General features: G+C 42.7%; 1 protein-coding gene across 1 annotated transcript; it reads right to left on the bottom strand.

The window, feature by feature from the left end:
- Positions 1 to 623: 623 nt before the first annotated feature.
- Positions 624 to 1,298, bottom strand: LOC123168524 (histone H2B.3). The gene has a single exon (XM_044586407.1). The coding sequence runs from the start codon at positions 1,206 to 1,208 to the stop codon at positions 792 to 794; it is 417 nt and encodes a 138-aa protein (XP_044442342.1). The 5' UTR covers positions 1,209 to 1,298; the 3' UTR covers positions 624 to 791.
- Between the last annotated feature and the right edge of the window lie 24,841 nt (positions 1,299 to 26,139).

Below are 26,139 nucleotides of genomic sequence, written 5' to 3'. Positions count from 1 at the left end.
CTGAAGCAGCGTAGTTGCTTAGCCGCCATCGTGTATGCAGAGATGGTTGCTGCAGCTTGGAAGTGAGCTGTACCTTGGTCAGATGGCAAGAATTGTTCAGCAAAAGAACGTCTCGAGTCCTGAGCAGCAATATCGAACTAGAGAGGTGCTGAAAACGGCCTGTGTCTTGAGCTATTTTGCAGTGCAAAATTTGCTGGCCTGTAGACTAAAGAGCAGATGGACAGACACTTGTGCTGCAACAACAGTAAAATGAGACACTTGTGCTCGATTGTATCCTAATTCGTGTGGACAATTGAGCTCTTCATTGTGGATTTCCCGAAGATGAACTATGGCACAGTTATGTCACCACGGTAGCATGGCATTTTTACTAAGGAATCACTTTGTTATATTATATTTTCGGGTAGAATCACTTTGTTCTCAGCAGATATAATCACAAGCTGGACACAGGCACACAGCCGTCATCGACGTGGTGCTCTTTCGTCGAGCACCAGCCGTTTCAACCCCCACGCCATCAGTCTGCAGACATTTGCAATGTTCAGGTCTGCGGGCATTTAGAAACGACCATGGACTGACAAATCAGTAGAATAGGAGACATGGCATGGATTCAGCATGATAGGCAGGCATGAAACAGATCAAAGCAACACCATTACTATTTCCTCCGGATCCTGAAACATTTGTGTCGTCACAAATTACAAGATGATGCACTCTGAACATCTAACTACAACGAACAATGGATTCATCAACAGCCAGGAGAAATCAACACATTCAGAGAAAACACAAGAGCAGGGTATCTAAGCGGATGTGAACTTGGTGACGGCCTTTGTACCCTCAGAGACGGCGTGCTTGGCGAGCTCGCCGGGGAGGACGAGGCGGACGGAGGTCTGGATCTCCCTGGACGTGATGGTGGGCTTCTTGTTGTACCTGGCGAGCTTGGCCGACTCGCCGGCGAGCTTCTCGAAGATGTCGTTGATGAAGGAGTTCATGATGGACATGGCCTTGGAGGAGATGCCGATGTCCGGGTGCACCTGCTTCAGCACCTTGAAGATGTAGATCTTGTAAGTCTCCACGCTCTTCTTGGACTTCTTCTTGCCCTTCTTCTCGCCGCCCTCCTTGGACGCCGGCGGCCGCTTCTCGGCCTTGGTCTTCTTCGCCGCCGTCGTCTTCTCGGCCTTCTCCGCCACCGGCTTCTTCTCCGCCTTGGGGGCCATGGATGCCGCTGCTGCTTCTTGCGTCGACGGGGAGAGGTGTGGTGGTGTTTTCGCTGGGAAGGTGGGAGGGCTGGTGAGGAATCGGCGGCGAGGGCGCGGAGGATTTATAGGAGGGAGGAGGTGGGGTGGACTGGTGCGTGCCACGGATCGGTGGGCGTCAAGTGATTGGGTTTGATCTCAGCCGTTCGTCGCTGTGTGCAATGGACGACCCAGATGCGTCTCGGCGCGGATCGATGACGTGGTGGAAAGGTGGGCGGGGAGCAGACGGATTTGGCCCCACGCGCGCATGTGTTTCTGTCAACTGGGCTTTCTCCATGGCGGGAATTTTGAGTTCAATTGTTTTCGAAGCCGCCATCGACATTTTGCTTTGAACAGCTCAGGACTTCGTATTGCTCAAAAGAAAAAGGAAATCATGTCTTCTTCTCTTTATTTTTTTCGACGGTAGCACTATATTTAAAATAAAAACATTAGCATCACAAGGCAACCCAAATAAAATAGGAAAATGCACACCCTCATGACCTCGACATCCAAAACTTGCTGGTGCGCGCCGCCGCCACCGCTCCTATGCTTTGTCTTCCGAGCCAGCCATCCACGTGGACGGGAAGTCTGTCATGCTTGGCTAGAAGGGCCTCCCTAGAGAAGAAGTCGTTGCCGAGATTGGCGCCTGATTCCGCGAAGAACAACGATCCGCCAATGCCATCATCACCGAGGACACCGCCAATGCCATCTCACAAGCCACCAGGCAACCACCTCCTACGCACCACCTTACGAGTCTCGTACCATCTCATGAGGAAACACTGGTACATCGACGAAGGAGCCGAAGGACAAAATCCCCACAAAGAATAGTCACCGTCATAGCCACGTCGATCGCCTAAAGGAACAAAGAACTCCTGTGATCCAGCGCTAGAATGAAGATCCAAGGACGCAGCGTTGTACCCAGGTCCTTAGGATATGAATCTCTTCCAAGTCGTCGTTCTTCAGGCGCATCGTGGCATCAAGTAGTTGGCCGTCCTTGGAAAGGACGTCGAGAGACTCCCATGAGTGAAGTCGTCTCGGATCTCCACAAACGAAGGCTGGCAAGCTACTACTGAGGCCGGAGGCGTAAAGCCAGTTCTCGTGCCACGCCCACAGAGACTTGCGGAATGACACGGGAAGAACTTAGAAGAAGGGTGCAACTGAAGGAACACCCCTCCGAGGTCACATATGGCCTCGCCATTTGTCTGCACCTGGATGCACAAGAAATGGCGGAACAACTCGAAGTGGGGAGCCATCCCGGGGTAGTACTCGCATAATGTAATGAAATTGGAGATATGAAGGATTCTGGTCGACGTCAGGTGATGAAGCTGACAACCGAATAAAAGTAAGAGTCCTCGCACGAAGTTGTGCAAGGGGAAACCAAGCCCGCAGCCGAAAAAGTCTTGGTGGAGCACGCACTCGTCGGCAATCGGCGCCGGAGGGACCTCTCCCTTCACGAGCATCCACTATACCAGGTCCGCCAAAAATGACCCCTCCTCCTTCAACCTACTGATGTCTACTACGCAAACCTTCTTCTTGTAGACGTTGTTGGCCTCCAGGTGCAGAGGTTTGTAGGACAGTAGCAAATTTCCATCAAGTGGATGACCTAAGGTTTATCAATCCGTGGGAGGCGTAGGATGAATATGGTCTCTCTCAAACAACCCTGCAACCAAATAACAAAGAGTCTTTTGCGTCCCAACACACCCAATACAATGGTAAATTGTATAGGTGCACTAGTTCGGCGAAGAGATGGTGATACAAGTGCAATATGGATGGTAGATATAGGTTTTTGTAATCTGAAAATATAAAAACAGCAAGGTAGCGAGTGGTAAAAGTGAGCGTAAACGGTATTGCAATGCTAGGAAACAAGGCCTAGGGTTCAAACTTTCACTAGTGCAAATTCTCTCAACAATAATAACATAATTGGATCATATAACTATCCCTCAACATGCAACAAAGAGTCACTCCAAAGTCACTAATAGCGGAGAACAAACGAAGAGATTATTGTAGGGTACAAAACCACTTCAAAGTTATCCTTTCTGATCGATCTATTCAAGAGTTCGTAGAAAAATAACACGAAGCTATTCTTTCCGTTCGATCTATCCTAAAGTTCGTAATATATTAACACCTTAAGACACAAATCAACCAAAACCCTAATGTCACCTAGATACTCCAATGTCACCTCAAGTATCCGTGGGTATGATTATATGATATGCATCACACAATCTCAGATTCATCTATTCAAACCAACACAAAGTACTTCAAAAAGTGCCTCAAAGTTTCTACCGGAGAGTCAAGACCAAAACGTGTGCCAACCCCTATGCATAAGTTCACAAGGTCACTGGACCCGCAAGTTGATCACCAAAACATACATCAAGTAGATCACGTGAATATCCCATTGTCACCACAGATAAGCACATGCAAGACATACATCAAGTGTTCTCAAATCCTTAAAGACTCAATCCAATAAGATAACTTCAAAGGGAAAACTCAATCCATTACAAGAGATAGAGGGGGAGAAACATCATAAGATCCTACTATAGTAGCAAAGCTCGCGGTACATCAAGATCGTGCCAAATAAAGAACACGAGAGAGAGAGATCAAACACATTGCTACTGGTACATACCCTCAGCCCCGAGGGTGAACTACTCCCTCCTCGTCATGGAGAGGGTCGGGATGACGAAGATAGCCACCGGTGATGGGTCCCCCCTCCGGCAGGGTGCCGAAATAGGGTCCCGATTGGTTTTTGGTGGCTACAGAGGCTTGCAGCGGCGGAACTCCCGATCTAGGTTATTTTCTGGAGGTTTCTGTATTTATAGGATTTTTTGGCGTAGGTCTCACGTCAGGGGGGTCTCCGAGTCGTCCACGAGATAGGGGGACGCGCCCAGGGGGTAGGGCGCGCCCCCCACCCTCGTGGACGGCCCAGGACTCTTCTGGCCCAACTCTTTTACTCCGGGGGCTTATTTTGGTCCATAAAAAATCATCAAAAATTGGCACGTCAATTGGACTCCGTTTGGTATTCCTTTTTTGTAAAACTCAAAAAAAAAAGGAAAAAACAGAAACTGGCACTGGGCTCTAGGTTAATAGGTTTGTCCCAAAAATCATATAAAATAGCATACAAATGCATATAAAACATCCTAGATGGATAATATAATAACATGGAACAATAAAAAATTATAGATACGTTGGAGACGTATCAAGCATCCCCAAGCTTAATTCCTGCTCGTCCTCGAGTAGGTAAATGATAAAAATAGAATTTTTGGTGTGGAATGCTACCTAACATAATTTTCAATGTAATTTTCCTTATCGTGGCATGAATGTTCATATCCGAAAGATCCAAGACAAAAGTTTAATATTGACATAAAAATAATAATACTTCAAGCATACTAACCAAGCAATTATGTCCTCTCAAAATAACATAGCCAAAGAAAGCTCATCCCTACAAAATCATATAGTTTGGCCATGCTTCATTTTCGTCACACAAAATGCTCCCATCATGCACAACCCCGATGACAAGCTAAGCAATTGTTTCATACTTTAGTATTCTGAAACTTTTTCAACTTTCACGCAATATATGAGCGCGAGCCATGGACATAGCACTATAGGTGGAACAGAGTATGATGATGGAGGTTGTGTGGAGAAGACAAAAAAGAGAAAGTCTCACATCAACGCTGCTAATCAACGGGCTATGGAGATGCCCATCAATTGATGTCAATGCGAGGAGTAGGGATTGCCATGCAACGAATGCACTAGAGCTATAAATGTATGAAAGCTCAATAAAAGAAACTAAGTGGGTGTGTGATAACCCACAAGTATAGGGGGTCGCAACAGTTTTCGAGGGTAGAGTATTCAACCCAAATTTATTGATTCGACACAAGGGGAGCCAAAGAATATTCTCAAGTATTAGCAGCTGAGTTGTCAATTCAACCACACCTGGATAACTTAATATCTGCAGCAAAGTATTTAGTAGCAAAGTAGTATGGAAGTAACGGTAACGGTAGCAAAATCAACAGTAGCAGTTTTGTAGTAATTGTAACAGTGGCAACGGTAAAGTAACTAAGCAAAGAGCAATATGGGAAAAGCTCGTAGGCGATGGATCGGTGATGGAGAATTATGCCAGATGCGATTTTTCATGCAACAGTTATAACATAGGGTGACACAGAACTAGCTCCAGTTCATCAATGTAATGTAGGCATGTATTCCGGATATAGTCATACGTGCTTATGAAAAAGAACTTGCATGACATCTTTTGTACTACCCTCCCGTGGCAACAGGGTCCTATTGGAAACTAAGGGATATTAAGATCTCCTTTTAATAGAGTACCGGACCAAAGCATTAACACATAGTGAATACATGAACTCCTCAAACTATGGTCATCACCGGGAGTGGTCCCGATTATTGTCACTTCGGGGATGCCGGATCATAACACATAGTAGGTGACTATTGACTTGCAATATAGGATCAAGAACTCACATATATTCATGAAAACATAATAGGTTCAGATCTGAAATCATGGCACTCGGGCCCTAGTGACAAGCATTAAGCATAGCAAAGTCATAGCAACATCAATCTCAGAACATAGTGGATACTAGGGATCAAACCCTAACAAAACTAACTCGATTACATGATAAATCTCATCCAACCCATCACCGTCCAGCAAGCCTACGATGGAATTACTCACGCACGGCGGTGAGCATCATGAAATTGGTGATGGAGGATGGTTGATCATGACGACGGCAACGGATTCCCCTCTCCGGAGCCCCGAACGGACACCAGATCAGCCCTCCCGAGAGAGATTAGGGCTTGGCGACGGCTCCGTATCGTAAAACGTGATGAATCCTTCTCTCTAGTTTTTTCTCCCCGAACGTGAATATATAGAGTTGGAGTTGAGGTCGGTGGAGCACCAGGGGGCCCACGAGGCAGGGGGCGCGCCCCCCACCCTCGTGGACAGGGTGTGGGCCCCCTGGCCTTGATTCTTTCGCCAATATTTTTTATTATTTCCAAAAATAATCTCCGTGAAGTTTCAGGTCATTCCGAGAACTTTTGTTTCTGCACAAAAATAACATCATATGGCAATTCTGCTGAAAATAGTGTCAGTCCGGGTTAGTTCCATTCAAATCATGCAAGTTAGAGTACAAAACAAGGGCAAAAGTGTTTGGAAAAGTAGATACGATGGAGACGTACCAACTCCCCCAAGTTTAAACCTTTGCTTGTCCTCAAGCAATTCAGTTGATAAACTGAAAGTGATAAAGAAAAACTTTTACAAACTCTGTTTGCTCTTGTTGTTGTAAATATGTAAAGCCAACATTCAAGTTTTCAGCAAAGATTATGACTAACCATATTCACAATAACACTTAGGTCTCATGTTTACTCATATCAATGGCATAATCAACTAGCGAGCAATAATAATAAATCTCGGATGACAACACTTTCTCAAAACAATCATAATATGATATAACAAGATGGTATCTCGCTAGCCCTTTCTGAGACCGCAAAACATAAATGCAGAGCACCTTTAAAGATCAAGGACTGACTAGACATTGTAATTCATGGTAAAAGAGATCCAGTCATAGTCATACCCAATATAAATTAATAGTAATGGATGCAAATGGCAGCGGTGCTCTCCAACTGGTGCTTTTTAATAAGAGGGTGATGACTCAACATAAAAGTAAATAGATAGGCCCTTCGCGGAGGGAAGCAGGGATTTGTAGAGGTGCCAGAGCTCGATTTTAAAATAGAGATAAATAATTTTTTGAGTGGTATACTTTCATTGTCAACATAACAACCAAGAGATCTCGATATTTTCCATGCTACACACATTATAGGCGGTTCCCAAACAGAATGGTAAAGTTTATACTCCCCCTCCACCAACAAACATCATTCCATGGCTTGTCCGAAACAACGGGTGCCTCCAACTAACAACAATCCTGGGGGAGTTTTGTTTGCAATTATTTTGATTTGATTTGCTTAGAGCATGGGACTGGGCATCCCGGTGACCAGCCATTTTCTCGTGAGTGAGGAGCGGAGTCCACTCCTCTTGAGAATAACCTGCCTAGCATGGAAGATACAGACATCCCTAGTTGATACATGAGCTATTCGAGCATACAAAACAGAATTTTATTTGAAGGTTTAGAGTTTGGCACATACAAATTTACTTGGAACGGCATGTAGATACCGCATATAGGAAGGTATGGTGGACTCATATGGAATAACTTTGGGTTTTAAGGGATTGGATGCACAAGCAGTATTCCCGCTTAGTACAAGTGAAGGCTAGAAAAAGACTGGGAAGCGACCAGCTAGAGAACGACAACAGTCATGAGCATGCATTAAAATTAATAAACATTGAGTGCAAGCATGAGTAGGATATAATCCACCATGAACATAAATATCGTGGAGGCTATGTTGATTTTGTTTCAACTACATGTGTGAACATGTGCCAAGTCGAGTCACTTGAATCATTCAAAGGAGGATACCACCCTACTATACCACATCACAATCATTTTAATAGCATGTTGGCACGCAAGATAAACCATTATAAACTCCTAGCTAATTAAGCATGGCATAAGCAACTATAATCTCTAATTATCATTGCAAATATGTTCATTCATAATAGGCTGAATCAGGAACGATGAACTAATCATATTTACAAAAACACGAGAGGTCGAGTTCGTACCAGCTTCTCTCATCTCAATCAGTCCATCATATATCGTCATTATTGCCTTTCACTTGCACGACCGAACGATGTGAATAATAATAATAGTGCACGTGCATTGGACTAAGCTGGAATCTGCAAGCATTCAATAAATAAGAGAAGACAAGGCAATATGGGCTCTTGGTTAAATCAACAATAATGCATATAAGAGCCACTTCAACATTTTCATAATGTTCTTCTCTCCACGCCCCAAAGAAAAGAAAAGAAATAAAACTATTTACACGGGAAAGCTCCCAACAAGCAAAAGAAGAACAGGAAATCTTACACGGGAAAGCTCCCAACATTTTTAATTACTTACTACTACAAGCAAGAAAGTAAACTAGCTAAAAGCTACAACTAATTTTTTTGGTTTTTCTTAAGGTTTTTCAAACACACAAGAAGAAAGCATAAAAAGGAAAAATAAACTAGCATGGATAGTACAATGAAAAAGTATGAGCACCGACAACTAGCATGAGTGTGTGAACATGAATGTAATGTCGGTGAGAAATACATACTCCCCCAAGCTTAGGCTTTTGGCCTAAGTTGGTCTATTGCCACGGCTGTCCTAGCGGATATCCGAAGTTGTAACTGGGGTCGTACTGAGAAGGAGCCTCGGGTTGCCACTGGTTGGCAATCTCCTCCAGATCCCACTAGTAAACAGACTGTCGTGAAGGATCAAATTGTGGTTCCGGCTATGGCTCTGTAGCTGGTGTGGGGTTTTGGTAGGCGTGAATGACCTCCAGCGGAACAAGGTACTTGCCTGCAGATAAGTCAAACAAAGAAGGAGCCGGCAAGGTAATAATCTCAGGGCGAATTTTATCAAATATCAGTTTGTACTTAAGCGTCTTTTCCCTATTCTTAACGATAAAATCATGTGCTACCATACTCTTATAGTCTAGAAAAACAGGAGGCAGCAACTTTTCTTCTTTCTCATAATGCCTAATAGGTATGTTAAAGTGGGCAGCGAGGCGCGAGGCAAAAATACCTCCCAACATGGGGCCCTTCGTACGGTTAAGATTTAACCGATTTGTGATGTCTACTACACAACCTTCTTCTTGTAGACGTTGTTGGGCCTCCAAGTGCAGAGGTTTGTAGGACAGTAGCAAATTTCCCTCAAGTGGATGACCTAAGGTTTATCAATCCGTGGGAGGCGTAGGATGAAGATGGTCTCTCTCAAACAACCCTGCAATCAAATAACAAAGAGTCTCTTGTGTCCCCAACAGACCCAATACAATGGTAAATTGTATAGGTGCACTAGTTCAGCGAAGAGATGGTGATACAAGTGCAATATGGATGGTAGATATAGATTTTTGTAATCTGAAAATATAAAAACAGCAAGGTAACTAATGATAAAAGTGAGCGTAAACGGTATTGCAATGCTAGGAAACAAGGCCTAGGGTTCATACTTTCACTAGTGCAAGTTCTGTCAACAATAATAACATAACTGGATCATATAACTATCCCTCAACATGCAACAAAGAGTCACTCCAAAGTCACTAATAGCGGAGAACAAACGAAGAGATTATGCTAGGGTACGTAACCACCTCAAAGTTATTCTTTCCAATCAATCCGTTGGGCTATTCCTATAAGTGTCACAAACAGCCATAGAGTTCGTACTAGAATAACACCTTAAGACACAAATCAACCAAAACCCTAATGTCACCTCAAGTATCCGTGGGTATGATTATACGATATGCATCACACAATCTCAGATTCATCTATTCAACCAACACAAAGTACTTCAAAGAGTGCCCCAAAGTTTATACCGGAGAATCAAGACGAAAACGTGTGCCAACCCCTATGCATAGGTTCATGGGTGGAACCCGCAAGTTGATCACCAAAACATACATCAAGTGAATCACGTGATATCCCATTGTCGCCACAGATACGCACGGCAAGACATACATCAAGTGTTCTCAAATCATTAAAGACTCAATCCGATAAGATAACTTCAAAGGGAAAACTCAATCCATTACAAGAGAGTAGAGGGGGAGAAGAAACATAAGATCCAACTATAATAGCAAAGCTCGCGATACATCAAGATCGTGCCAAATCAACAACACGAGAGAGAAAGATCAAACACATAGCTACTGGTACATACCCTCATCCCCGAGGGTGAACTACTCCCTCCTCGTCATGGAGAGCGCCGGGATGATGAAGATGGCCACCGGTGAGGGTTCCCCCCTCCGGCAGGGTGCCGGAACAGGGTCCCGAGAGGTTTTTGGTGGCTACAGAGGCTTGCGGCGGCGGAACTCCCGATCTATTCTGTTCCCCGATCGTTTTAGGGTATATGGATATATATAGGTGGAAGAAGTACGTCAGGGGAGCCACAAGGGGCCCACGAGGGTGGAGGGCGCGCCCAGGGGGTGGGCGCGCCCCCCTACCTCGTGCCTTCCTCGTTGCTTTCTCGACGTGGACTCCAAGTCTCCCGGGTTGCTTTCCTTCCAAAAATAAATTCTCCAGAAGGTTTCATTCCGTTTTGACTCCGTTTGATATTCCTTTTCTTCGGAACACTGAAACAAGGGAAAAACATGAACTGGCACTGGGCTCTGGGTCAATAGGTTAGTCCCAAAAGTAATATAAAAGTGCAAAATAAAGCCCATTAAACATCCAATATGGATAATATAATAGCATGAATACTTCATAAATTATAGATACGTTGGAGACGTATCACTTTGCAACAAAAGCACCCATACTAAATGAGTTATCATGAAACAAGGCATGGCCCAAAATAACAATATTAGGGGCACTAAGGTTTCCACAGTTTCCGCGACCAATTAAACATCTACTAGCAAATATCGCAAAGTAACGCAGAACCGGAAAATGTATGCTAGTAATTCTTGCATCGGAAACTTTCCTCGTTTCCCCTACAGCAATCATATCAATAAACCCTTCCACATCACTACAATGTGGTTCTTCTATGCTGCCTGTAAAGGGTATCTAACCGACCCGGCAGAAATCAAAAAGGGACATCTCCTTATGCTCATCATATAAATAAAATTCCACTGAAGGTGGTGATCTCCTAGCATGGAAATGAAAATTTTGCAGGAAAATATTAGTGAGTAAGAGATACTGTTCGCTTTGGTCGCGGAGGAAGTCGGTGAGGCCTGCATTCTCAACCAAAGAATAAAAATCATCATGAATCCCGGTTGTTGTTAAGAACTCATCACAAGGCCATTCACACGACCGAACTTCCGCGGTGCGAGGGAGATTATATTTGGGCCTCCTATCCTCTTCACTTTGCTTATCCCTCGAGCTTCGGCTCGGAGATCCCCTCAAAAATCTCTTCATCATTCTCTGAAAATTTCTGAATTTTTTAGTAACTTAAAATAAAAGTGAACCAAACTCAACAAAATTGATAGCAACTACTCCCACAAGTGCCTAGAGACTATATCATGCATTAAAACTACTTGGGACCATATAAATTTGACATGCAAGCTCAAGAACAGGGTCACCTAGGCAGCAAAAATTTGCAATGAATAAAACACTAGAACAAAAACTAATCGGACCATTGGAAGAGTCACATACCGAAGAACAATCCCCCAAAGCAGTTTTGTGAGTGGAGCCTTGAGCAAGGAGATCGAAAATCGCAGCAAAATGAGTAAGAACTCGTGCTTGAGCTGGTTGGTGATTTTTTTGGGAGGAAGAAGGAGTGTGTGGTGGCTGGAATAAGTGGAGGGGAGCCACCATGGGCCCACGAGGCAGGGGGGCGCGCCCAGGAGGTGGGCGTGCCCTGGACCCTCGTGGCCAGGTGCTTGCTCCCCCTGCTGTGTTCTCAGTGCCAGATATTCTCAAATATCCTAGAAAAAATCATATTTCAATTTCGGGGCATTTGGAGAACTTTTATTTTTTGGGTATTTTTTTATTGCACGAATAGTTCAGAAAACAGGCAGAAAATACTATTTTTGCTTTATTTAATCTAAATAATAGAAAGTAAAAGAAGGGTACAGAAGGTTGTGCTTTCTAACTTCATCCATCTCATGCTCATCAAAAGGAATCCACTAACAAGGTTGATCAAGTCTTGTTAACAAACTCATTCCGAGTCGCATGAAACCGGAGAATTTTCGAATAGCACTAGGTTACCTCAACGGGGATATGCACATCCCCAATAATAAGAATATCATATCTCTTTTTGACAGTAGGAAGAGGAAATTCAAAACCTCCAATAGTAATAGTTGAAATTTTTCCAATAGAATTGATACTGTGGACTTGAGGTTGTTTCCTCGGAAAGTGTACCGTATGCTCATTACCATTGACATGAAAAGTGACATTGCCTTTGTTGCAATCAACAACAGCCCCTGCAGTGTTCAAAAAGGGTCTACCAAGAATAATAGACATGCTATCGTCCTCGGGAATATCAAGAATAACAAAGTCTGTTAGGATAGTAACGTTTGCAACCACAACAGGCACGTCCTCACAAATACCGACAGGTATAGCAGTTGATTTATCGGCCATTTGCAAAGATATTACAGTAGGTGTCAACTTATTCAAATCAAGTCTACGATATAAAGAGAGAGGCATAACACTAACACCGGCTCCAAGATCACATAAAGCAGTTCTAACATGGTTTCTTTTAATGGAGCATGGTATAGTTGGTACTCCTAGATCTCCTAATTTCTTAGGTATTCCACCCTTAAAAGTATAATTAGCGAGCATGGTGGAAATTTCAGCTTCCGGTATCTTTATTTTATTTGTAACAATATCCTTCATATACTTGGCATAAGGATTCATTTTAAGCATATCAGTCAAACACATACGCAAAAAGATAGGTCTAATCATTTCAGCAAAGCGCTGAAAATCCTGATCATCCTTTTTCTTGGATGGTTTGGGAGGAAAAGGCATGGGTTTCTGAACCCATGGTTCTCTTTCTTTACCGTGCTTCTTAGCAACAAAGTCTCTCTTATCATAACGTTGATTCTTTGATTGTGGGTTATCAAGATCAACAGCAGGTTCAGATCTGAAATCATTGTCATTGCTAGGTTGAGCATCAACATGAACATCATCATTAACATTATCACTAGGTTCATGTTCATCACCAGATTGTGTTTCAGCATCAGAGATAGAAATATCATTGGGATTCTCAGGTGTGTCAACAACAGGTTCACTAGAAGCATGCAAAGTCCTATCATTTTTCTTCTTCTTCCTTTTAGAAGGACTAGGTGTATCAACATTATTTCTCTGAGAATCCTGCTCAATTCTCTTAGGGTGACCCTCAGGATACAAAGGTTCCTGAGTCACTTTACCCCCTCTAGTTGCAACTCTAACACCAAAGTCTTTATTCTTATTATTTAATTCATTGAGCAAATCATTTTGAGCTTTAAGCACTTGTTCTACTTGAGTGGTAACCATAGTAGCATGTTTACTAATGAGTTTAAGTTCACCTTTAACTCTAGACATATAATCACTCAAGTGTTCAGTCATATAAGCATTGCGTTTTAATTGTCTACTAGAATAAGCATTGAAATCTTCCTGCTTAACCATAGAATTATCAAACTCATCTAAGCATTGGCTAGCAAACTTAGTAGGAGGGATTTCAGCTTTATCATATCTATAAAGAGAATTTACCTTTACTACCTGTGTCGGGTTATCAAGGCCATGTATTTCTTCAGCAAGCGGTAAATTAAGACCATGTATTTCTTCAACAGGGGGTAAATTCTTAACATCTTCAGCTTTTATACCTTTTTCTTTCATAGATTTCTTTGCCTCTTGCATATCTTCAGGACTGAGAAATAGAATACCCTTTTCTTCGTGGCTTAGGAGTTGGTTCAGGAAGTGTCCAATTATTTTCATTGGTCAACATATTATTCAATAGAATTCCAGCCTGATCAACAGTTCTTTCCCTGAAAACACAACCAGCACAACTATCCAGGTGGTCTCTGGAAGCATCGGTTAGTCCATTATAAAAGATATCAATTATTTCATTTTTCTTGAGAGGATGATCAGGCAAAGCATTAAGTAATTGGAGAAGCCTCCCCCAAGCTTGTGGGAGACTCTCTTCTTCAATTTGCACAAAATTATATATTTCCCTTAAGGCAGCTTGTTTCTTATGAGCAGGGAAATATTTAGCAGAGAAGTAATAAATCATATCCTGGGGACTACGCACACAACCAGGATCAAGAGAATTAAACCATGTTTTAGCATCACCCTTTAATGAGAACGGAAACAATTTAAGGATATAGTAGTAGCGAGTTTTCTCATCATTAGTGAATAGGGTGGCTATATCATTTAATTTAGTAAGATGTGCCACAACAGTTTCAGATTCATAGCCATAAAAAGGATCAGATTCAACCAGAGTAATTATCTCAGGATCAACAGAGAAATCATAATCCTTATCAGTAACAGAGATAGGTGAAGTAGCATAAGCAGGGTCATATTTTATTCTAGCATTCAGAGATTTTTCTTTCAGCTTAGCTAATAGTTTCTTAAGATCACTTCTATCATTGCAAGCAAGAAAGTCTCTAGCAGTTTCTTCATCCATAACATAACCCTCAGGCACAACAGGCAATTCATATCTAGGGGGAGAATCTTCATCATCACTTTCATCAATATTATCAGTTTCAATAATTTCATTCTCTCTAGCCCTAGCAAGTTGTTCATCCAGAAATTCACCTAGTGGCACAGTAGTATCAAGCATAGAAGTAGTTTCATCATAAGTATCATGCATAGCAGAAGTGGCATCATCAATAACATGCGACATATCAGAATTAATAGCAGAAGCAGGTTTAGGTGTCGCAAGCTTACTAAAAACAGAAGGTGAATCAAGTGCAGAGCTAGATGGCAGTTCCTTACCTCCCCTCGTAGTTGAGGGATAAATTTTGGTTTTCTCGTCTTTCAAGTTCCTCATAGTGATCAGCAGATATAAATCCCAAGTGACTCAAAGAATAGAGCTATGCTCCCCGGCAACGGCGCCAAAAAATAGTCTTGATAACCCACAAGTATAGGGGATCGCAACAGTTTTCGAGGGTAGAGTATTCAACCCAAATTTATTGATTCGACACAAGGGGAGCCAAAGAATATTCTCAAGTATTAGCAGCTGAGTTGTCAATTCAACCACACCTGGATAACTTAATATCTGCAGCAAAGTAGTATGGAAGTAACGGTAACGGTAGCAAAAGCAACAGTAGCAGTTTTGTAGTAATTGTAACAGTGGCAACGGTAAAGTAACTAAGCAAAGAGCAATATGGGAAAAGCTCATAGGCGTTGGATCGGTGATGGAGAATTATGCCGGAGGCGATTATTCATGCAACAGTTATAACATAGGGTGACACAGAACTAGCTCCAATTCATCAATGTAATGTACGCATATATTCCGAAGATAGTCATACGTGCTTATGAAAAAGAACTTGCATGACATCTTTTGTCCTACCCTCCCGTGGCAGCGGGGTTGTATTGGAAACTAAGGGACATTAAGGCCTCCTTTTAATAGAGTACCGGACCAAAGCATTAACACATAGTGAATACATGAACTCCTCAAACTATGGTCATCACCGGGAGTGGTCCCGATTATTGTCACTTCGGGGTTGCCGGATCATAACACATAGTAGGTGACTATTGAATTGCAAGATAGGATCAAGAACTCACATATATTCATGAAAACATAATAGGTTCAGATCTGAAATCATGGCACTCGGGCCCTAGTGACAAGCATTAAGCATAGCAAAGTCATAACAACATCAATCTCAGAACATAGTGGATACTAGGGATCAAACCCTAACAAAACTAACTCGATTACATGATAAATCTCATCCAACCCATCACCGTCCAACAAGTCTACGATGGAATTACTCACGCACGGTGGTGAGCATCATGAAATTGGTGATGGAGGATGGTTGATGATGACGGCGACGACGGATTCCCCTCTCCGGAGCCCCGAACGGACTCCAGATCAGCCCTCCCGAGAGAGATTAGGGCTTGGCGGCGGCTCCGTATCGTAAAACGCGATGAATCCTTCTCTTTGATTTTTTTCTCCCCGAACGTGAATATATATAGTTGGAGTTGAGGTCGGTGGAGCACCAGGGGGCCCACGAGGCAGGGGCGCGCCCCCCACCCTCGTGGACAGGGTGTGGGCCCCCTGGCCTTGATTCTTTCGCCAGTATTTTTTATTATTTCCAAAAATAATCTCCGTGAAGTTTTAGGTCATTCCGAGAACTTTTGTTTCTGCACAAAAATAACATCATGGCAATTCTGCTGAAAACAACGTCAGTCCGGGTTAGTTCCATTCAGTGTTTGGAAAAGTAGATACGACGGAGACGTATAAATGTGCATCCAACTTGCTTGCTCACGAAGACCTAGGGCATTTTGAGGAAGCCCATTGTTGGAATATACAAGCCAAGTTCTATAATGAAAAATTCCCACTAGTATATGAAAGTGACAACATAAGAGACTCTCTATCATGAAGATCATGGTGCTACTTTGAAGCACAAGTGTGGAAAAAGGATAGTAACATTGCCCCTTCTCTCTTTTTCTCTCATTTTTTTTGGGCCTTCTCTTTTTTTATTTGGCATTTCTCTCCTTTTTTTAGGCCTTCTCTTTTTTTGGCCTTTCTCTTTTTTCCTCACACGGGACAATGCTCTAATAATGATGATCATCACACTTCTATTTATTTACAACTCAAGGATTACAACTCGATACTAGAACACAATATGACTCTATATGAGTGCCTCCGGCGGTGTACCGAGATGGGCAATGAATCAAGAGTGACATGTATGAAAACTTATGCATGGTGGCCTTGCCACAAATACGATGTCAACTACATGATCATGCAAGGCAATATGACAATGATGAAGCGTGTCATAATAAACGGAACGGTGGAAAGTTGCATGGCAATATATCTCGGAATGGCTATGAAATGCCATAATAGGTAGGTATGGTGGCTGTTTTGAGGAAGATATAAGGAGCCTTATGTGTGATAGAGCGTATCATATCACGGGGTTTGGATGCATCGGCGAAGTTTGCAGCAACTCTCGAGGTGCGAAAGGGCAATGCACGGTACCGAAGAGGCTAGCAATGATGGAAGGGTGAGAGTGCGTATAATCCATGGACTCAACATTAGTCATAAAGAACTCACATACTTATTGCAAAAATCTACAAGTCATCAAAACCAAGCACTACACGCATGCTCCTAGGGGGATAGATTGGTATGAAAAGACCATCGCTCGTCCCCGACCGCCACTCATAAGGAAGGCAATCAAAGAAACACCTCATGCTTCAAATTTGTCACACAACGGTTACCATACATGCATACTATGGGACTTGCAAACCTCAACACAAGTATATCTCAATTTCACAACTACTCAACTAGCATGGCTCTAATATCACCATCCTCATATCTCAAAATAATCATCAAGCATCAAACTTCTCATAGTATTCAATGCACTTTATATGAAAGTTTTTATTATACCCATCTTGGATGCCCATCATACTAGGACTAATTTTATAGCCAAAGCAAATTACCATGCTGTTCTAAAAGACTCTCAAAATAATATAAGTGAAGCATGAGAGATCAACAATTTCAAAATAAAACTACCGCGATGCTCTAAGAAGATATAAGTGAAGCACTAAGCAAATGACAAACTACTCCAAAAGATATAAGTGAAGATCAATGAGTAGTTGAATAATTATGCAACTATGTGAAGACTCTCTAACATTTAAGAATTTCAGATCTTGGTATTTTATTCAAACAGCAAGCAAAACAAAAGAAAATAAAATGACACTCCAAGCAAAACACATATCATGTGGCGAATAAAAATATAGCTCCAAGTAAAGTTACCGATGAACGAAGACGAAAGAGGGGATGCCATCCGGGGCATCCCCAAGCTTAGGCTCTTGGTTGTCCTTGAATATTACCTTGGGGTGCCTTGGGCATCCCCTAGATTAGGCTATTGCCACTCCTTATTCCATAGTCCGTCGAATCTTTACCCAAAACTTGAAAACTTCACAACACATAACTTAACAGAAAACTCGTAAGCTCTGTTAGTATAAGAAAATAAATCACCACTTATGTACTGTTGTGAACTCATTCTAAATTCATATTGGTGTAATATCCTCTGTATTCCAACTTCTCTATGGTTCATACCCTTCGATACTACTCATAGATTCATCAAAATGAGCAAACAACACAATGAAAACAGAATCGGTCAAAAACAGAACAGTCTGTGGTAATCTGTATCATTTGAATACTTATGTAACTCCAAAAATTCTTAAATAAATTGGTGGACATGAGGAATTTATATATTAATAATCTGGAAAAATAATCAACCTAAAATCACTCTCCAGTAAAAAAATGGCAGCTAATCTCGTGAGCGCAAAAGTTTCTGTTTTTTACAGCAAGATCACAAAGACTTCACCCAATTCTTCCCAAAGGTTTTACTTGGCACAAACACTAATTAAAACAATAAAACCACATCTAAACAGAGGCTAGATGAATTATTTATTACTAAACAGGATCAAAGGCAAAGAGATTTGCAAGAGGACCAAGCACATCAAGAGACGCTTCAATTCCATCCGGGACCAAGTCCAGGTGGGAGACATAGAGATTTGCAAGATACATACGGATCTGAATGTTGCATACCCGTTGACTAAGCCTCTTCCACGAGCAAAACATGATCAGCACCAAGGCTCCATGGGTGTTAGAATCATTACTGTGTAATCTAGATTATTGACTCTAGTGCAAGTGGGAGACTGAAGGAAATATGCCCTAGAGGCAATAATAAAGTTATTATTTATTTCCTCATATCATGATAAATGTTTATTATTCATGCTAGAATTGTATTAACCGAAAACATAATACATGCGTGAATACATAGACAAACATAGTGTCAGTAGTATGCCTCTACTTGATTAGCTCGTTGATCAAAGATGGCTATGTTTCCTAGCCATAGACATGAGTTGTAATTTGATTAACGAGATCACATCATTAGGAGAATGATGTGATTGACTTGACCCATTCCGTTAGCTTAGCACTTGATCGTTTAGTATGTTGCTATTGCTTTCTTCATGACTTATACATGTTCCTATGACTATGAGATTATGCAACTCCCGTTTACCAGAGGAACACTTTGTGTGCTACCAAACGTCACAACGTAACTGGGTGATTATAAAGGTGCTCTACAGGTGTCTCCGAAGGTACTTGTTGGGTTGGCGTATTTCGAGATTAGGATTTGTCACTCCGATTGTCGGAGAGGTATCTCTGGGCCCACTCGGTAATGCACATCACTATAAGCCTTGCAAGCATTGTAACTAATGAGTTAGTTATGGGATGATGTGTTACAGAACGAGTAAAGACACTTGCCGGTAACGATATTGAACTAGGTATTGAGATACCGACGATCGAATCTCGGACATGTAACATACCGATGACAAAGGGAACAACGTATGTTGTTATGCGGTTTGACCCATAAAGATCTTCGTAGAATATGTGGGAGCCAATATGTGCATCCAGGTTCGGCTATTGGTTATTGGCCGGAGACGTGTCTCGGTCATGTCTACATAGTTCTCGAACCCGTAGGGTCCGCACGCTTAAAGTTTCGGTGATGATTGTATTATGAGTTTTTGTGTTTTGATGTACCGAAGGTAGTTCGGAGTCCCGGATGTGATCACGGACATGACGAGGAGTCTCGAAATGGTCGAGACGTAAAGATTGATATATTGGATGACTATGTTCGGACACCGGAATGGTTTCGGGGAGTTTCGGACATATACCGGAGTACCGGGGGGTTACCGGAACCCCCCGGGGAGTTTAATGGGCCAAGATGGGCCTTAGTGGAGAAGAGGAGGGGCGTATAGGGCTGGTCGCGCGCCCCCTCCCCATCTAGTCCGAATTGGACAAGGAGGGGGGCGCCCCCTTTCCTTCCCCCTCTCTCCTTCCCTTCCTTTTCCCCTCCTACTCCAACTAGGAAAAGAGGGAGTCCTACTCCGGGTGGGAGTAGGACTCCTCCCTGGCGCGCCCTCCTCCTGGCCGCCGGCCTCCTCCCCCTGATCCTTTATATACAGGGGCAGGGGGGCACCTCTAGACACACAAGTTGATCTGTTGATCTATTCCAGCCGTGTGCGGTGCCCCCCTCCACCATATTCCACCTCGGTCATATCATAGCGGTGCTTAGGCGAAGCCCTGCGTCGGTAGCATCATCATCACCGTCACCACGCCGTCGTGCTGACGGAACTCTCCCGTGAAGCTTTGCTGGATCGGAGTTCGCGGGACGTCATCGAGCTGAACGTGTGCTGAACTCGGAGGTGCCGTAGGTTCGGTACTTGGATCGGTCGGATCGTGAAGACGTACGACTACATCAACCGCGTTGTGCTAACGCTTCCGCTTTCGGTCTACGAGGGTACGTGGACACACTCTCCCCTCTCGTTGCTATGCATCACCATGATCCTGTGTGTGCGTAGGATTTTTTTTGAAATCACTACATTCCCCAACAGTGGCATCTGAGCCTGGTTTTATGCGTAGATGTTATATGCACGAGTAGAACACAAGTGAGTTGTGGGTGATACAAGTCATACTTCTTACCAGCATGTCATACTTTGGTTCGGCGGTATTGTTGGATGAAGCGGCCCGGACCGACATTACGCGTATGCTTACGCGAGACTAGTTCTACCGACGTGCTTTGCACACAGGTGGCTGGAGGGTGTCAATTTCTCCAACTCTAGTTTAACCGAGTGTGGCTACGCCCGGTCCTTGAGAAGGTTAAAACAACACTAACTTGACGAACTATCGTTGTGGTTTTGATGCGTAGGTAAGAACGGTTCTTGCTCAGCCTGTAGCAGCCACGTAAAACTTGCAACAACAAAGTAGAGGACGTCTAACTTGTTTTTGCAGGGCATGTTGTGATGTGATATGGTCAAGGCATGATGCTATATTTTATTGTATGAGATGATCATGTTTTGTAACCGAGTTATCGGCAACTGGCAGGAGCCATATGGTTGTCGCTTTATTGTATGCAATGCAATCGCCCTGTAATTGCTTTACTTTATCACTAAGTGGTAGCGATAGTCGTAGAAGCAATAGTTGGCGAGACGACAACGATGCTACGATGGAGATCAAGGTGTCGCGCCGGTGACGGTGGTGATCATGATGGTGCTTCAGAGATGGAGATCACAAGCACAAGATGATGATGGCCATATCATATCACTTATATTGATTGCATGTGATGTTTATCCTTTATGCATCTTATTCTGCTTTGATTGACGGTAGCATTATAAGATGATCTCTCACTGAATTTCAAGATAAAAGTGTTCTCCCTGAGTATGCACCGTTGCCAAAGTTCGTCGTGCCGAGACACCACGTGATGATCGGGTCTGATAACCTCTACGTTCATCTACAACGGGTGCAAGCCAGTTTTGCACACGCAGAATACTCGGGTTAAACTTGACGAGCCTAGCATATGCAGATATGGCCTCGGAACACTGAGACCGAAAGGTCGAGCGTGAATCATATAGTAGATATGATCAACATAGTGATGTTCACCATTGAAAACTACTGCATCTCACGTGATGATCGGACATGGTTTAGTTGATTTGGATCACGTGATCACTTAGATGATTAGAGAGATATCTATCTAAGTGGGACTTCTTAAGTAATATGATTAATTGAACTTAAATTTATCATGAACTTAGTACCTGATAGTATTCTTGCTTGTCTATGTTGTTTGTAGATAGATGGCCCGTGCTGTTGTTCCGTTAAATTTTAATGCGTTCCTTGAGAAAGCAAAGTTGAAAGATGATGGTAGCAATTACACGGACTGGGTCCGTAACTTGAGGATTATCCTCATTGCTGCACAGAAGAATTACGTCCTGGAAGCACCGCTGGGTGCCAGGCCTGCTGCAGATGCAACTGACGACGTTAAGAACGTCTGGCAGAGCAAAGCTGATGACTACTCGATAGTTTAGTGTGCCATGCTTTACGGCTTAGAACCGGGGCTTCAACGACGTTTTGAACGTCATGGAGCATACGAGATGTTCCAGGAGTTGAAGTTAATATTTCAAGCAAATGCCCGGAGAATAGTTCTGTCAGTGAACATATACTCAAAATGTCTGGGTATAACAATCACTTGATTCAACTGGGAGTTAATCTTCTGGATGATAGTGTCATTGACAGAATTCTTCAATCACTGCCACCAAGCTACAAGAGCTTCGTGATGAACTCTAATATGCATGGGATGGATAAGACAATTCCCGAGCTCTTCGCAATGCTAGAGGCTGCGGAGGTAGAAATCAAGAAGGAGCATCAAGTGTTGATGGTCAATAAGACCACCAGTTTCAAGAAAAAGGGTAAAGGGAAGAAGAAGGGGAACTTCAAGAAGAACAACAAACAAGTTGTTGCTCAAGATAAGAAACCCAAGTCTGGACCTAAACCTGAGACTGAGTGCTTCTACTGCAAGCAGACTGGTCACTGGAAGCGGAACTGCCCCAAGTATTTGGCGGATAAGAAGGATGGCAAGGTGAACAAAGGTATATGTGATATACATATTATTGATGTGTACCTTACCAGAGCTCGCAGTAGCACCTGGGTATTTGATACTGGTTCTGTTGCTAATATTTGCAACTCGAAACAGGGACTACGGATTAAGCGAAGACTGGCTAAGGACGAGGTGACGATGCGCGTGGGAAATGGTTCCAAAGTCGATGTGATCGCCGTCGGCACGCTACCTCTACATCTACCTTCGGGATTAGTTTTAGACCTAAATAATTGTTATTTGGTGCCAGCGTTGAGCATGAACATTATATCTGGATCTTGTTTGATGCAAGACGGTTATTCATTTAAATCTGAGAATAATGGTTGTTCTATTTATATGAGTAATATCTTTTATGGTCATGCACCCTTGAAGAGTGGTCTATTTTTGTTGAATCTCGAAAGTAGTGATACACATATTCATAATGTTGAAGCCAAAAGATGCAGAGTTGATAATGATAGTGCAACTTATTTGTGGCACTACCGTTTGGGTCATATTGGTGTAAAGCGCATGAAGAAACTCCATACTGATGGACTTTTGGAATCACTTGATTATGAATCACTTGGTACTTGCGAACCGTGCCTCATGGGCAAGATGACTAAAACGCCGTTCTCCGGAACTATGGAGCGATCAACTCATTTGTTGGAGATCATACATACTGATGTATGTGGTCCAATGAATGTTGAGGCTCACGGCGGGTATCGTTATTTTCTCACCTTCACAGATGATTTAAGCAGATATGGGTATATCTACTTAATGAAACATAAGTCTGAAACATTTGAAAAGTTCAAAGAATTTCAGAGTGAAGTTGAAAATCATCGTAACAAGAAAATAAAGTTTCTACGATCTGATCGTGGAGGAGAATATTTGAGTTACGAGTTTGGTCTACATTTGAAACAATGCGGAATAGTTTCGCAACTCACGCCACCTGGAACACCACAGCGTAATGGTGTGTCCGAACGTCGTAATCGTACTTTACTAGATATGGTGCGATCTATGATGTCTCTTACTGATTTACCGCTATCATTTTGGGGTTATGCTCTAGAGACAGCTGCATTCACGTTAAATAGGGCACCATCAAAATCCATTGAGACGACACCTTATGAACTGTGGTTTGGCAAGAAACCAAAGTTGTCGTTTCTTAAAGTTTGGGGCTGCGATGCTTATGTGAAGAAGCTTCAACCTGATAAGCTCGAACCCAAATCGGAGAAATGTGTCTTCATAGGATACCCAAAGGAAACTGTTGGGTACACCTTCTATCATAGATCCGAAGGCAAAACATTCGTTGCCAAGAATGGATCCTTTCTAGAGAAGGAGTTTCTCTCGAAACAAGTGAGTGGGAGGAAAGTAGAACTTGATGAGGTAACTGTACCTGCTCCCTTATTGGAAAGTAGTTCATCACAGAAACCGGTTCCTGTGACACCTACACCAATTAGTGAGGAAGCTAATGATGATGATCATGAAGCTTCAGATCAAGTTACCACCGAACATCGTAGGTCAACCAGAGTGAGATCCGCACCAGAGTGGTACGGTAACTATTCTGGAGGTCATGTTACTAGACCATGACGAACCTACGAACTATGAAGAAGTAATGGTGAGCCCAGATTCCGCAAAATGGCTTGAGGCCATGAAATCTGAGATGGGATCCATGTATGAGAACAAAGTGTAGACTTTGGTTGACTTGCCCGACGATTGGAAAGCAATTGAGAATAAATGGATCTTCAAGAAGAAGACAGACGGTGACGGTAATGTTACTGTCTATAAAGCCCGACTTGTTGCGAAAGGGTTCCGACAAGTTCAAGGGATTGACTACGATGAGACCTTCTCACCCGTAGCGATGCTTAAGTCCGTCCGAATCACGTTAGCAATTGCTGCATTTTATGATTATGAAATTTGGCAAATGGATGTAAAGACTGCATTCCTGAATGGATTTCTGGAAGAAGAGTTGTATATGAAAGAACCTGAAGGTTTTATCGATCCAAAGGGAGCTAACAAAGTGTGCAAGCTCCAGCGATCCATTTATGGACTGGTGCAAGCCTATCGGAGTTGGAATAAACGCTTTGATAGTGTGATCAAAGCATATGGTTTTATACAGACTTCTGGAGATAATCTTATATGTGGATGACATATTGTTGATTGGAAATGATATAGAATTTCTGGATAGCATAAAAGGATACTTGAATAAGAGTTTTTCAATGAAGGACCTCGGTGAAGCTGCTTACATATTGGGCATCAAGATCTATAGAGATAGATCAAGACGCTTAATTGGACTTTCACAAAGCACATACCTTGACAAAGTTTTGAAGAAGTTCAAAATGGATCAAGCAAAGAAAGGGTTCTTGCCTGTGTTACAAGGTGTGAAGTTGAGTAAGACTCAATGCCCGACCACTGCAGAAGATAGAGAGAAAATGAAAGATGTTCCCTATGCTTCAGCCATAGGATCTATCATGTATGCAATGCTGTGTACCATACCTGATGTGTGCCTCTTGCTATTAGTTTAGCAGGGAGGTACCAAAGTAATCCAGGAGTGGATCATTGGACAGTGGTCAAGAACATCCTGAAATACCTGAAAAGGACTAAGGATATGTTTCTCGTTTATGGAGGTGACAAAGAGCTCATCGTAAATGGTTACGTTGATGCAAGCTTTGACACAGATCCGGACGATTCTAAATCGCAAACCTGATACGTGTTTATATTGAACGGTGGAGCTGTCAGTTGGTGCAGTTCTAAACAAAATGTCGTGGCGGGATCTACGTGTGAAGCGGAGTACATAGCTGCTTCGGAAGCAGCAAATGAAGGAGTCTGGATGAAGGAGTTCATATCCGATCTAGGTGTCATACCTAGTGCATCGGGTCCAATGAAAATCTTCTGTGACAATACTGGTGCAATTGCCTTGGCAAAGGAATCCAGATTTCAGAAGAGGACCAAGCACATCAAGAGACGCTACAATTCCATCCGGGACCAAGTCCAGGTGGGAGACATAGAGATTTGCAAGATACATATGGATCTGAATGTTGCAGACCCGTTGACCAAGCCTCTTCCACGAGCAAAACATGATCAGCACCAAGGCTCCATGGGTGTTAGAATCATTACTGTGTAATCTGGATTATTGACTCTAGTGCAAGTGGGAGACTGAAGGAAATATGACCTAGAGGCAATAATAAAGTTATTATTTATTTCCTCATATCATGATAAATGTTTATTATTCATGCTAGAATTGTATTAACTGGAAACATAATACATGCGTGAATACATAGACAAACATAGTGTCGGTAGTATGCCTCTACTTGACTAGCTCGTTGATCAAAGATGGCTATGTTTCCTAGCCATAGACATGAGTTGTCATTTGATTAACGGGATCACATCATTAGGAGAATGATGTGATTGACTTGACCCATTCCGTTAGCTTAGCACTTGATCGTTTAGTATGTTGCTATTGCTTTCTTCATGACTTATACATGTTCCTATGACTATGAGATTATGCAACTCCCGTTTACCAGAGGAACACTTTGTGTGCTACCAAACGTCACAACGTAACTGGGTGATGATAAAGGTGCTCTACAGGTGTCTCCGAAGGTACTTGTTGGGTTGGCGTATTTCGAGATTAGGATTTGTCACTCCGATTGTCGGAGAGGTATCTCTGGGCCCACTCGGTAATGCACATCACTATAAGCCTTGCAAGCATTGTAACTAATGAGTTAGTTATGGGATGATGTGTTACGGAACGAGTAAAGAGACTTGCCGGTAACGATATTGAACTAGGTATTGAGATACC

This window comes from Triticum aestivum, chromosome 7D (assembly GCF_018294505.1).
Source record: "Triticum aestivum cultivar Chinese Spring chromosome 7D, IWGSC CS RefSeq v2.1, whole genome shotgun sequence".
NCBI classification, from domain to species: domain Eukaryota; kingdom Viridiplantae; phylum Streptophyta; class Magnoliopsida; order Poales; family Poaceae; genus Triticum; species Triticum aestivum.
This window is presented reverse-complemented; position numbering and strand designations above follow the sequence as displayed.

Coding starts and splice junctions, on each gene's coding strand:
- LOC123168524 (XM_044586407.1), bottom strand. CDS start 1,208: ATGGCCCCCAAGGCGGAGAAGAAGCCGGTGGCGGAGAAGGCCGAGAAG.